At 32.0% G+C, this 12679-nt stretch overlaps 1 protein-coding gene across 1 annotated transcript; it reads right to left on the bottom strand.

The window, feature by feature from the left end:
• Positions 1-3184: 3184 nt before the first annotated feature.
• LOC136275300 (myotubularin-related protein 9-like) lies at positions 3185-12643 on the bottom strand. Its single transcript, XM_066084011.1, has 15 exons — positions 12534-12643; positions 11004-11237; positions 10309-10474; positions 9671-9822; positions 8799-8927; positions 8393-8549; positions 7627-7731; positions 7216-7341; positions 6811-6913; positions 6427-6565; positions 6014-6098; positions 5646-5715; positions 5332-5431; positions 4647-4774; positions 3185-4170 (listed from the first exon to the last, which is right to left on the bottom strand). The coding sequence occupies exons 2-15, from the start codon at positions 11151-11153 to the stop codon at positions 4080-4082; spliced, it is 1701 nt and encodes a 566-aa protein (XP_065940083.1). The 5' UTR covers positions 11154-11237; positions 12534-12643; the 3' UTR covers positions 3185-4079.
• Positions 12644-12679: the final 36 nt, after the last annotated feature.

The raw sequence follows: 12679 nt of genomic DNA, 5'->3' as shown, positions 1-12679 counted from the left end.
AAGATGTATGACCAAAGCATAATGAAAAGAATAATTGAAAAGTATAAATCATCCTTGCAGGGAATTAATATTTATAGTGTCTTTATATAAATTTATACACACTTCTTTAAAAGCTCTGTAGCAGCGTACTAAAAGCAATTTTCTGAAAAGGAAGTGATCTTTGCTAAATTATCATCTTTATTCCCAGAGCAACGTTAATCCGGTGCAAAAGTAAACATTTCTGAGAATGAAAGTATTTGTTACTTTATTGTATTCAAAGATATAAACTTAAAGATATGTGACATGTTTATCAGCATTAAGAGTGTGAAAAAAAAATCACATATACAAGAGCAAACTCAGAATACATGTGTTAAAGCAAAAGATGCAAAATACATGCTAAATAAGTCCTCTATTCAAATGCCCTGAAAATGGGTAGTGGTCAAAAGCAGTTACTCTAGCGGATTCACCGGGGAGGGGTTTACTTGACATTACTTACCACACCTTGGATTTAACGTTTAATGTTTGCCTGGAGAATTACCTGTAACCCCCCCCCCCCTTCTCACACACACTTTATACAAATACCATCTATAATCTTGCCTATGTTTCTTTTGAATCATTCCACAGGCATTCGAATTGGTCAAATACATGTTAACAAACAAGTTTCCATTTAAGGAATAACCTTACAAAACATTCTTTGAGTATTATTAGATGATAATAATTTTGGTCGGGACGTGGTCAAATCCAATAGAGCCCGTAAGGATTTCAAAGATTCGTAGTGTTATCACAGACAAAGACAATATATATATATATATATATATATATATATATATATATATATATATATATATATATATATATATATATATATATATATATATATATATATATATATATATATATATATATATATATATATATATAATATGACTGTTTGAGATAAGTGAAGTATGCTCTTTTCGTGATACTAGATAAAGATAATGCAAACTGTAGAGAAATATATTTCACCGCATGAATATAAACCGTCCGTGAATTTAGGGAATCAGCTCTGTGGCAAATGAGGGAATCGCTCTCACAAGGAATCTGGTTAGGACAAATCAAAAGTGCTTGTTTATAAATTTAGAACCAATGTTCATTTACAAAATGCAGGACAAAATCAGAATTTGCTTAATTCAGTCTATGTTCGGTGTAACGAAAATTTTTGACTCGGATTGAAAATTTACTGAGTATCCGGGGGTCACTTTTCAACATTGAATATTTAGACTTTAAGTGTTGAATAAAGACCCTGGTCCGTTGAAAATTGACCCGCATCCTGGAGTTTCGATCATGAAACCGGTTCAAAATTCAACAGTATATAAATAGTGCCTGTTTGGGAGGGTAACAGCGTTATACAAAATGAATTTCATTGTTTGAGTAAACAAAAAGTATGTTTAAAAACTAAATGCATGAGAAACTATGACAAAACTGTTTTCCAACTGAAGAGTTACGGTTGTGCACCTGTGTTGCATAATGTCGGTTCCGGGGAGTCGAGGTTTCCGCCTGGAATCTATATACATGTTATACATTGTATAAATTGTACATTTCAGGCACGTAGCATCGGGTGGGGGGGGCAACAAATTTTTAAAAATTTACATATTAAAAATTGAATTATCATGGACTTTTTGGGTATGGATGGAATGGAGTATGGAAAAAAATGATATGAAAATAAGGAAATTAGGAGTGAAGTTGAAGTTACATAAATGTATATATACTACTAGCCCGACCTGTCCCCATGTCCAGTTGGTGTCCTTCTTTCTTCATCCGGGTCTATTTTTGTCTTCAACCCTCTCTTTCTCTTAATCTTTCAAGTTGGTGTCAACCTCATTGCTACATACATGTATCAGTCTAATTTAGTCAATATACGTACACACTTAACATACAAACAATGGGGCAATTTCGCTAATATTTTGCAATTATGAAACATATTAATTAACAAAGCAAAATCAATAATGCGGATCCCAGTCATGAATACCGAAGATGCCAGTGTAAGTTAAACTATGAATTTTGGCCCGGGTTGAAAATTGATCCGTAGGTCATTTTTCAACGCTGAATACTCTAGTATCGAGACCAAAGGTGTTGAATAAAGACCCTGATCCGTTGAAAACTGACCCGCATCGTAGAATTTTGATCATTGTAAACGGTTCCAAATTCGACATCGAAGAGACATACAAGAAGTTAATATTTATAACTCCGATTTGTTGAATAAAAAATTATAATTCATTTATATCTATTCTTTAGATATACATGTTTAAAAGAGCTGATTCGATTTTAAACAGACGCTCTGTCGAAAACAGGAAACAATTTAATGATTAGGTCTCAAATTATCATATTAAACCTTAAACAATGTAACTACAGTGCATTTTTTCCTCCTATAGTGTAATTTTCGTGTGTAAAAACCCTCGGATCAAAAATCAACTTTGAACAATGAATTATGTGTCAATTTTCAACCGAGATCAACATTATTCATTACACCAACATCTACTTAGTGTTTCGATAATAAAATTTCATTTGTCTAATATCACGCAAATATTCTGTATTTTTATTAGTATATCGAGTCTGGAGACTTTGCTCAGAACTCTGAAGTATCGTAGAACAGACTTCGTCGGACCTCAACTAATGATCAACACATAGACAAGGGACAGGAAACTCATGGGAACCAAGACGAACATATTGACATATTCTTTACTAGTATTCGCAGCATGTACATTATCTTCAAATGAAGTGCGACTTATTTGTATATATAAAAATATATATATTATATAATGTATTTGTGATAAAACTACAAGACTAGTGAATGCTTTCCAAAACTCCATCATTGGCACATTGCCTAAAATGGACTTTTATGGGATTTGATCACGTGCCCCGGCTGTAAAGATCATCCAATCAAAAGTCAAAGAATGAATCCTTATTTCTTAAGTAAAACAAACAATATTTCAGTAACGCATGTACATTACGTATACTCTCACAACGAACTTTTTTCTGAATTTTGTTCCGATACGCAATTCATTTAATATTTTCAATCACTTCTTAAAATTTAAATTTTAACAAAATAAAGTTCTTTCACAAGCATACATTATGAATTCAATGTCTTTCTGATTAAACATGCAATTCTGGTTGTCATTAGTACTGGTCCAAGATTCATTTATAAATCAAATAAACTGAAAAATAGTACATGTATGTATATTTACATTTATTCACTAATACATATTATAATAACAAATAAGAACAAGTGTTTTTACTATATTCATCTCAACAGAAAATCAACACAGGACCTTAAGCATAGACTATACATGTACATATATCTTAAGCAATTTTGTTACTAGAGAGACATTTTATTATTGTAAGCAAAAAAGTGTAAAATATGTGAATATGATGAAAAGCAAATGCCAGAGAAATTTTTTGTCAGCTTCAATATAGTTGAATTAAGTTAACTTTATATAACAGTACATGTACCGGTATATCACAGTGGTTTCATGTGATACATACATGTACAAATACATGCACATATAAATAGCTGTAGTACTAATAATTAGTACATGTACTAATTAAATACAGGAACAAAATAAATCATTTCCTTTTGCTTATCTTCAAAATAATTACAACAAATTTATAACCACTTGAAAACCTGTTCTTTAAAAGGTAACCGTAAATTTCTAAAATGTTTCCGTTGAAAAAAAATGAGCCATGTAATCTTATCATAAATGTCTATGGAAGATTTACACAAAAATCAACTGACACTTGAAATTGTCAAGAAACATTGTCAAGTAAATCTATAATATCATTATAAACTTTTCATATCTGAAAATTTATACATGGAATGTACTTTGCTCCATTAAATTCCCGATAAAAAAAAAAAGTTTTGGCCAACTCATTACAATGTACTAACAACTTCTTCCATACTACATGTAGATGGGGTAATTTCTTTCCACTGATTGGGATTATAACCATTTTATGGCTAACAATCATCATTCATCCAATAAGCAGATTGTTTTGCTAATATCTTTTATTGCACATCACCCTAATTGACACAGTAAGTTTTATTGCACTTGTTTTTCTATCTATCACTAGGCCTCTTCCACTGTGCAGTCTCCGTCTAGATCTGTGGGCATGAAGACCCCCGAAGCCACAGCTTCCTTCTCCAGTGAGGCTAATAGCCTGCAATGTCATAAATTACCAAAAATTTTCAATATACTTCTTCATTAAAATATAGGTGGAAGTGTAAATTATATTGTATAAATTGAAAACATTGATTCACTCGCATTAAATTTTATCATACAATATCCATGTCAGTCAACATTTCCCTCTATCAGCATGCGCATGTACATACATGTTTGTTTCATGTATAAATTTGCATATAGATATAAAAAAAATAGGACCCCAGAGCCATCATTAAAGATCATAGACATTAGACAAGTCAAAATTTCGATCATTTACAATATAACTATCAATCATAAATTTTCACTGGAAATTTGTTGGTTGCTACAAATTTAGAATTTTACTTGCATGTTATGATAAAAATTACCGCACATATTGCGCACAAAATTCTGACATAAGTCGAAGACAATGTCATGATCATGAGGCCTGATTTGTCAAAATAAAAATCTATAAAATAAAGCGCATTAAAATTTTACCTTCTAAGTTTAGCAACCCTTGACCTTAGTTCCTTGTCATGAGTTTGAATCTTGTTGATTTCATTCCATGCTTCCTTCTGTTTGTTGTCCTTGACATATGACCTTTGATACAAACGTGACCACAGGCCCTGCAACAAATTAATTTCACTTCCTTTAATTCTTGAGCTGGTATGTGACTAGAAGCTGTTTCCTCATTTCAATAATTATACTCCCAATTAGTCTACAATTAAGTCCAGCTGAATACTATAATTGATTTTAGATGAGACAATTTTGAATAAAAAAATAACTATACTGGTTATCAAAATAGAATAGATTAAATGTCACTTTCAGTACCCAAAAATATTCTGTAAACACTTATAAGCAGGATATAACTATAATTTGAAGTATTTCCTTGAATGCAAGTAAAACAGCTGACTTTGATGTATATGAGAAAATTTTCATTCAAAAATAACAACACTGGTAATCTAAATAGAGTATATTAAAAATATAAATATTAGATTGCCATTTACAGAAAACTTGTCACTGTCTAAAAATATTCTGTTAACATATAAAAACAGGATATAACTATACATGTAATTTTAAGAATTTCTCTGAAAGCAACCAAAACAGCTACATTTCTTGGGAGAATCTCTCTCTCTCTCTCTCTCTCTCTCTCTCTCTCTCTCTCTCTCTCTCTCTCTCTCACCAAGCTTTGTGGTGCAACTGATGGCCAGATGACAAGAGGATTAGGATCATACATTGGATTTAGGAACTGCTCTAAAATTTCTGGTCTTGTCAAATAAGTCCTGGAGAATAATGAAATCAATACTTAAACCAATTCAATTCAATTCAGACACATGTAAGATGTTGCATATATGTTATCACTGATTAGAGTTATTTTCTTTTTTTAATAATTTTCAAATAAATTTTATATTACATCGACTGAAAAGATTAGGAAATGTACTTTGAATGTATTTTTATATAAACGTTTGTAAATATTGTAAGTATATGTATACCTACCACAGAGATACAGTTCTTTCTGATAATTTGTATCTCTTCCTCTCTTTTTCATTGTTACAAAGAAATGTTCCTAAAACAAAAATGTGCATCTTGTGTATGGCAAAGGTCATTAAATAAATATTTAAAAAAACAAAAAAATTAATTCAGTAAAAAAACATAACTCCACAACTGCTAGTACTTTTATTTTGAAGTAAAAGAAAGGTAACTTCAAAATATGTAAATAAATTTTTTTAATTAATTCTCATCGGGGTAGATATCATGTATTGTATAATAAAACTATGCTAGCCATACATTAAAAGGACTACAGAGTTCATTCTTCAAACAGTAATTTACACATATATATGTGTATTTTACCCGTAAACACTTACCAAAGTCTGAGAAATATGCATGGGTAAATAAAGTAATCAAAAAGTCCTCATTGAATTCAAAGGAACATGGAAACTGTTGCCAAATCTTTTAAAAAGAATAAATAAACAAATCATTATTAAACATATTACCGGTACATAAAAATAAAAAGTCCATGAACAAATTTTATAAGTTTGAAAACGAAGTATCAAATTCTATGCCTTTATCAAAATCTCCAGAGATGTGTTTTACTTTTTTAAATAAAGAATCACACTCATGATTTTGTCTGTTGTGCATCCATGGGACTAAAGGCCATCACCTTCAGCCCAGTTCAATCAGTGCAAGGAGCTGTTGACACTTATTTTCAACACTGTAACCAGTGCACTTGAGAGATTGATTTCGACCCTTTTAATACAAAACTAAGAAGTTTGTTGACCTGCCACACACAGTCCAGGAAGAGTAGGAATACCGGAGCTTCCTGTCTGTTCTTGGATACAGCAAAGGCAGACTTGGCACAGCGGTCGTTGAAAGGGTGACCAGCCTGTAACCACTCTCTCTCAACCAGGGCCTCAAATCTACAGGCACAATAACAGTACAAGTACAGTACATATTTCATAAGTCTCTCAGAGTTAAATAGCCTTCTATCTCCTCCCTCTTTCTCTCTGTATAGCTCTCCATGGAGTTAAATGGAGGGAGAATAATATAAGATTCTTATACCTTAAATTAATTTGAAAAAATAGAAATTACACCAAAAGAATAAATTTGAAAATGGTAAAATGCAATGTGAGACAAGTCAACTTGTAAATATTTTAATTCTCACCCATTGATGGTTCTACAGTCGTGATCAAGAACAATCTGTACAAGGGAGGTAATCTGCAGTGTGCTGTCAAATCCTTCTGATCCATGAACAAGAACATTGGCTCCTACAAAGTATCATTAGATAAAATTTAAATCATATTCTCTAATACAGGCCTCAGTCTGCTACATGTAATTAGCAATGAGCAGTTAAGTCAAAGAATATCTCGCTCTCAGGATAGAATATCCAACAGCCCTAACAAGTTCAATTATGGTACATTTAATACAAATTAAAAGTGAGATACATACACATGTACTAAAAATCAAGCTTTTTTAAAATTAACTACAAATGTAGGTGCATTATCTAAATAAACATAATAAATTGTGAGGAGATTTGATCTTAGCTTTGACAAAATTTTCGCTGACTTACCCTCTGAGTCAATACACTGTGCCACAGTACAAGCACAAGTCAAAATGTCCTTGACATGTGTGAGCCAGTTGCTGGATTCTAACTTTGACAGCCACTTGTCCATACTGCAGCCATCATCAGTACATGCTGTGAAATGTAAACATAGTTTGTGTACATGCAACTTTTTGCAAGATTAAAGAGATTATATTGAGAGAATCCTTAAATGTTCATACACATTCATGTGTATGTATGTGAAACAACACTACTTTTCATCTCTTAGACTATAATAAACAAGTATCTGATATGCTATAAAATTCAAAAAATTTCTATGCAAAATGCAAGGAAAGATAAATAGGAAAAAATAATGAAAAAAGCAATAATTAAAGAAAATAGAAAACTCAATACATGAAAGTTCTGGAATTTGACACTAACCTTCTAGCATTTTGATCAAGGACTCGTGAAATGTCTGTCTTTTCTCAATGCTTTGGTGGATTCTTCTCCAGTGTGAGTAGTGGGCATCTGGTTCATAACCTCCACCTATAAAACCATATCAGAAGAGGGACTCATGTAAAGATGGACAGATGTCCTACATTATGGTTACTTATACTGACATTACATCAAAAATTACTCAACATTGGCCAATAGTTTAAATCAAATTCAAACAAAGTTTAAGGAAGGTTAGATTCATTTTACAGTGTGATATCTAGGTATGGTCTGTTATTAAAATCTTTAGTACATGAAATACACTAAAAAGAAACAGAGGGTCCAAGTGAGTATGCAACTATTCAAACCCTCTGAGCAACAGGAGATTTAATTTGACCATAATACACCTAAAAGGCAACTTTTCACTTGAATGACATTTCACCCCCTCCCTCTAAAATCCGTCCCACAAAAGGTATTAATTTAAGTTGTAGAACTTGTTTATCAATCATTGTTAACTAAATAAATTTCAGGTTCAGTTTAGACATTTGTCTCCAACTAGTAATTTCAACAAACAGGAGCTTGTAAAAAGATGAACCTATAAATTCCAATTTTGTTCTTAATTTCTGTTTGTTCTCTCCTCATTGATACAGTAATCGATTTATATCACTTGCAACTCAACAATTGACACTTTTGCAATTGGAAGCAAAACTTCCAAATCCTACTGAGACCTTCCACCCACCAATCCTGAAAGTCAAACAGACTTATTTTACCGTACCTTTAGCCTGAGAGGACTTGGCAGCAGCCAAAGACCTTGTGTCAATGATGTAACCTTTCCTTCCAATGCCCAGTACAGCATTTAGAAGTTTTTCATCCTCTTTGCATCGCTTGTTGTTTGGTCCGGTCAAAGGCTGACTGCACCTCATCATTACAGCCTACAATCCAATGTGAAAGTCAACTCAAATTTTGTTTACAGTTATCTCAACCACAAAATGATCAAGGAAAAACTTCCCAGATATTTGAACAATTGCAATGCTCAGGTTATATATAAAATCTAATAGAACAGTGATGGGGAGTCTCAAATCACTCCAACTTATCCATGATGGTATTTGCGATATTACAAGGAGTGATGTTTAACAGTGGTACCTGCTGTTATACTTTGATTTGTAGAATGACTCTTTTACCTTTGTCTGTCTGTGGTAGTAGCTCAGAACAGGGAAGCGGCCATGTTGACGGAACTGTGAGGCCTTCATGATGGTCTCATCATCCACAGACTTTGGAACAATGAGGGAATGAGGGTAAGAAGGACAGATCTATAATGGAAAATAGGTGTGCAGTATGAATGACAGAACTACTATAGGAATATCTGACATTTAAAAAAATATTCCTACATTATGTATGTAACTGTAAAATTAGGTTGCATTCTTCATGTCTTATACAATCATTTTGTTGGAAATTAGTTGGTGTTCCAGGTTGTCATTAATCTCTAGCTAAATTAAAATAAATTCATGTCATATGTATGCATTTGTATATGTAACCCTCTATATTATAAGAAATAATAAAATTCAAAATGATTGCAAATGCATTAATTACAATTGTAAAATAAGGTATCTAACAGTATTTTTAATATATATTTGCATTTCACGTGAAAAAACGTCTTTTACGCAAAATCTCCCCCTTAGCCAAGTCGGTAAGGGGGAGATTCTCCCACATAGCAGCTTTTAAGGTTAACAGGTATGCTATAATAGATGTTAAAAAGCCCTTTAGAAGCCTAATCTGATTAAATTAAATTGATTTGATGAAGATACCAGCATATAAAACTTATATGCATGTTTTTTTAACACAAAACTGTAAGTACATGTACATTCAATAAACAATGCAGGCAATTGTTAAATACAAATGTGATGAAATTCAATTAAAAACAACAAATAACAAAAATCTAACTTATACAGTCATTACATGAACTTGTAAACAACTTTTATCCCACTTTCAAAAGACTTATTTATTTATGGAATGTTCATCATTTTATATGATACTTATCAATAAGAGTTAGTACTTTGTATTCTCTGTTGATATTTGTCACTCTCCATTCATCTGCACATTCTTTAAATCTTGGGTAGTCATTTTCTGGTTGGAATGCTTGCCACCCATCTTCTAAAGGTTCAAACATGGCTCGATAGAAAAAGGGATATTTCAAGGTCACATCATCTAAAAAATAATAATTTCATATGGTAAAAATTCTTTTGCTAATAAAATAACTATCATATTAAGTTGATTCCACTGTATTTTATTTAATTGTCCTGTTGCAAACATAATGTTAAGTCCATGCAAGATTTTTTTATACATAAAATCTGCAAAACTAAGCAACAAAGAATATTTTAAAATTTTTATTCAAGAACTTCTTCAAAATTTAAGTTGAAATCAAGTATTTTTTTTTGTATTAGCATTGTCATTAAAGTATAATAGGCTGGCCAGTAGGCCTCATTAATTTCATTTTATTCGAACAGTATATTTTTTTCTCCTTCTGATTTAATACATATACATGTGTAGCTCGTGATCACAATAGTGTTTCCAAAAATTTTTTTTACATAAATTGTAAGACTTACAGTGTAGTTTAAAATTTTGAGACACAGAATAAAAAATAAATTCACAGTAAATCTTAGGTCAAAATGTGTAATTCAAAATGACACTTACCAATATTTGAGAGTTGTTCAATGGAAGAGGCTACACTGTTCATAGCCTCCACAGTTTCAAATTCCAGTGATAACAGCTTGAAGTCTTTACATTTGAGGATGATGGAGAATTTACCATTGGATTGGATCAGTTTTCTCTCCACTGCATCCACAGCACTATGCAAAAGCTGTAGAAGAAAATCATAACAACTATCAGAGATGATTGTGTTAATACAGAAACCATTGGCAAAATGGTCTGGGTTAAGTTGACATCATGCAAATAATAATGTTTGGAAATAAACAGATATATGTAAATCACTTGCAATTTTTTTTCTTCTTTAAACTGAGTAAAAATAATGTAAAATGTCAATACTTTAATGGTAAGGTTGCAGAAAATCACATATCAAATATTAATATAATAATGAATCATTCAATGAATATCATGAGGTGACAATTACAGTCGGGGCATGATCAAGTCTATCATAAAGCAAATTATTAGATTTCATCACGCCCCAACCAAAATGATCACCTCACTCATATAGATATTATTCAAAGAATGACTTCTTATTCTGTAAATACACACTTGTTCTTGCTGTTCATTTGAGTTTATATGACTTGCTCGGACAAAATACAATATTAATGTGTTGTGGTAATGTGTTGAGTAGGTAACATTTCAAACGGAGCATCACCCTATCAGGTATCAATAAATATTCATACCCATAATTCCTCATGGTTTTCCTTTTGTCTGGTGGAAAATATCATGTGGTGGCCTGTGATGCAGAGGGTCCCATTGTCAGGCACTTTGAATGGTCTGTAGAGGGTAACATTGTCTACCATAGGAGTGGTGATGAACTCGGCAAACTCCATTTTGAGACCACACCACGGAGTAAATATTCAATTATTATAATAAACTCAGCTTCTCAGAATTTGCATGACATATGCAGTTTATCCCTATAAAATTGAAATGTAAGATTGAAATAATGAAATATACATTTTCATTGTGAACTAACACATTATATGTACTTCAGTATTTGAAAACAATTTTGTGAGAAATTCATTCAAAATAAAAAGGCACCAAAAAGTGGGTAGCACAGGCAGAATGGATATATAGTATGTGTTACATGTATATAGTTATGATACATAGATGCACATGTATGTCTCGATCAAATCCTGAAAAAGTTTTTTCTGCATATAATTATGATACATAGATGCACATGTATGTCTCGATCAAAGCGAGAAAAAGTTTTTTTGCATATAATTATGATACATATAGTCTGTCCCAAGTTATTGCTTCCATTGCTTTTTGATGATTTTTAATAAAATTACACATACCTGTGAAAGAAATACAGTTGAAATCGTTAAAAGGGAATATATCCAAAATATCTTCATTGAACAATTACCCCTTTCCACTCAGAAAAATTCACAGAAACGAAAACAGATTCCTTACATAGATTTATAATGGGGAATGTTTACATCTTTTCTCCATTCGGAATACACTCGGAATACATCGCTTAATATTTTAACGTTATCATCCGGGCTTATTAATGGCTGTTGCAATGCAAAATCTCCGTAGACTTTCAATTTCGGGATGTGTATTGAAACCTGAAGCGTTTCAAAACAGATAATCTGGACATTTTTTATATTAGTGGATGAACCTAGTCTGAGCACAAAGGTATTTACTATTATTGAAATATCAAGCAAAAAGTGGTGGAAGCAAAAACTCGGGACAGAGTATAGATGCACATGCATGTATGTCTCAATCAATTCCAGAAAAAGACTTTCAGTACAACAGTTCTGTAACCAAATACAGTGCTATGAATCAGAATGTCTATTAATATGGCTCATACGCCTGTGGACCTACATTAATATTTAGATACACAGAGAAATGAAAATCTCTGAGAACAATGGATGTATACATGCAGTCATATATGGGCTCTTGGACTGTATGATAGCACACAGGCGCTTGTGTAGTAAGAAAAAAAAACATAGTTAAAACAAGAGGTACCTCGGAGAAAAAAAAAACACTTTTCATCCAAGGTACCTACTTTTTTTAATAACTGTATGCCTTTTTTCTACACATGCAAGCTCCTGTGGATTATCATAGAGATGTGCACCGACAAGATTAATCGTGCGAGCCAGAATACTAAATTGACAACGATGTTTTAATCATTGTGTGTTATAAGCAATCTTCTGGTGTTTCTCATATAATACAAAATTCTATTTCATTGTGATTGTTTGTAAACAAACCTCTAAACTGCTCTCTCTTCATGAAGTTCATAAATTAGTGTATACCGGAAGTAGCAGACACCTGCTTTGCAGAAAATGGCTTAGCATAACAGCATGAAATGATAAAATATTTTGTTACCGTTGAAATTGATTGGAAAATTAAATTC

Source organism: Magallana gigas, chromosome 5, assembly GCF_963853765.1.
Source record: "Magallana gigas chromosome 5, xbMagGiga1.1, whole genome shotgun sequence".
Lineage (NCBI taxonomy): Eukaryota > Metazoa > Mollusca > Bivalvia > Ostreida > Ostreidae > Magallana > Magallana gigas.
The sequence above is the reverse complement of the archived record's forward strand: the minus strand, read 5'-3'. Positions and strand labels throughout refer to the sequence as shown.

Bases quoted from the DNA above. Each gene is read 5' to 3' on its own strand.
- LOC136275300 (XM_066084011.1), bottom strand. From the start codon at position 11,153: ATGGAGTTTGCCGAGTTCATCACCACTCCTATGGTAGACAATGTTACC. The intron at 7,732-8,392 runs GTACGGTAAAAT...ATGGTTTTATAG, and splicing joins CAAGTCCTCTCAGGCTAAAG to GTGGAGGTTATGAACCAGAT. The intron at 5,716-6,013 runs GTAAGTGTTTAC...TTTTTGTTTTAG, and splicing joins TGCATATTTCTCAGACTTTG to GAACATTTCTTTGTAACAAT.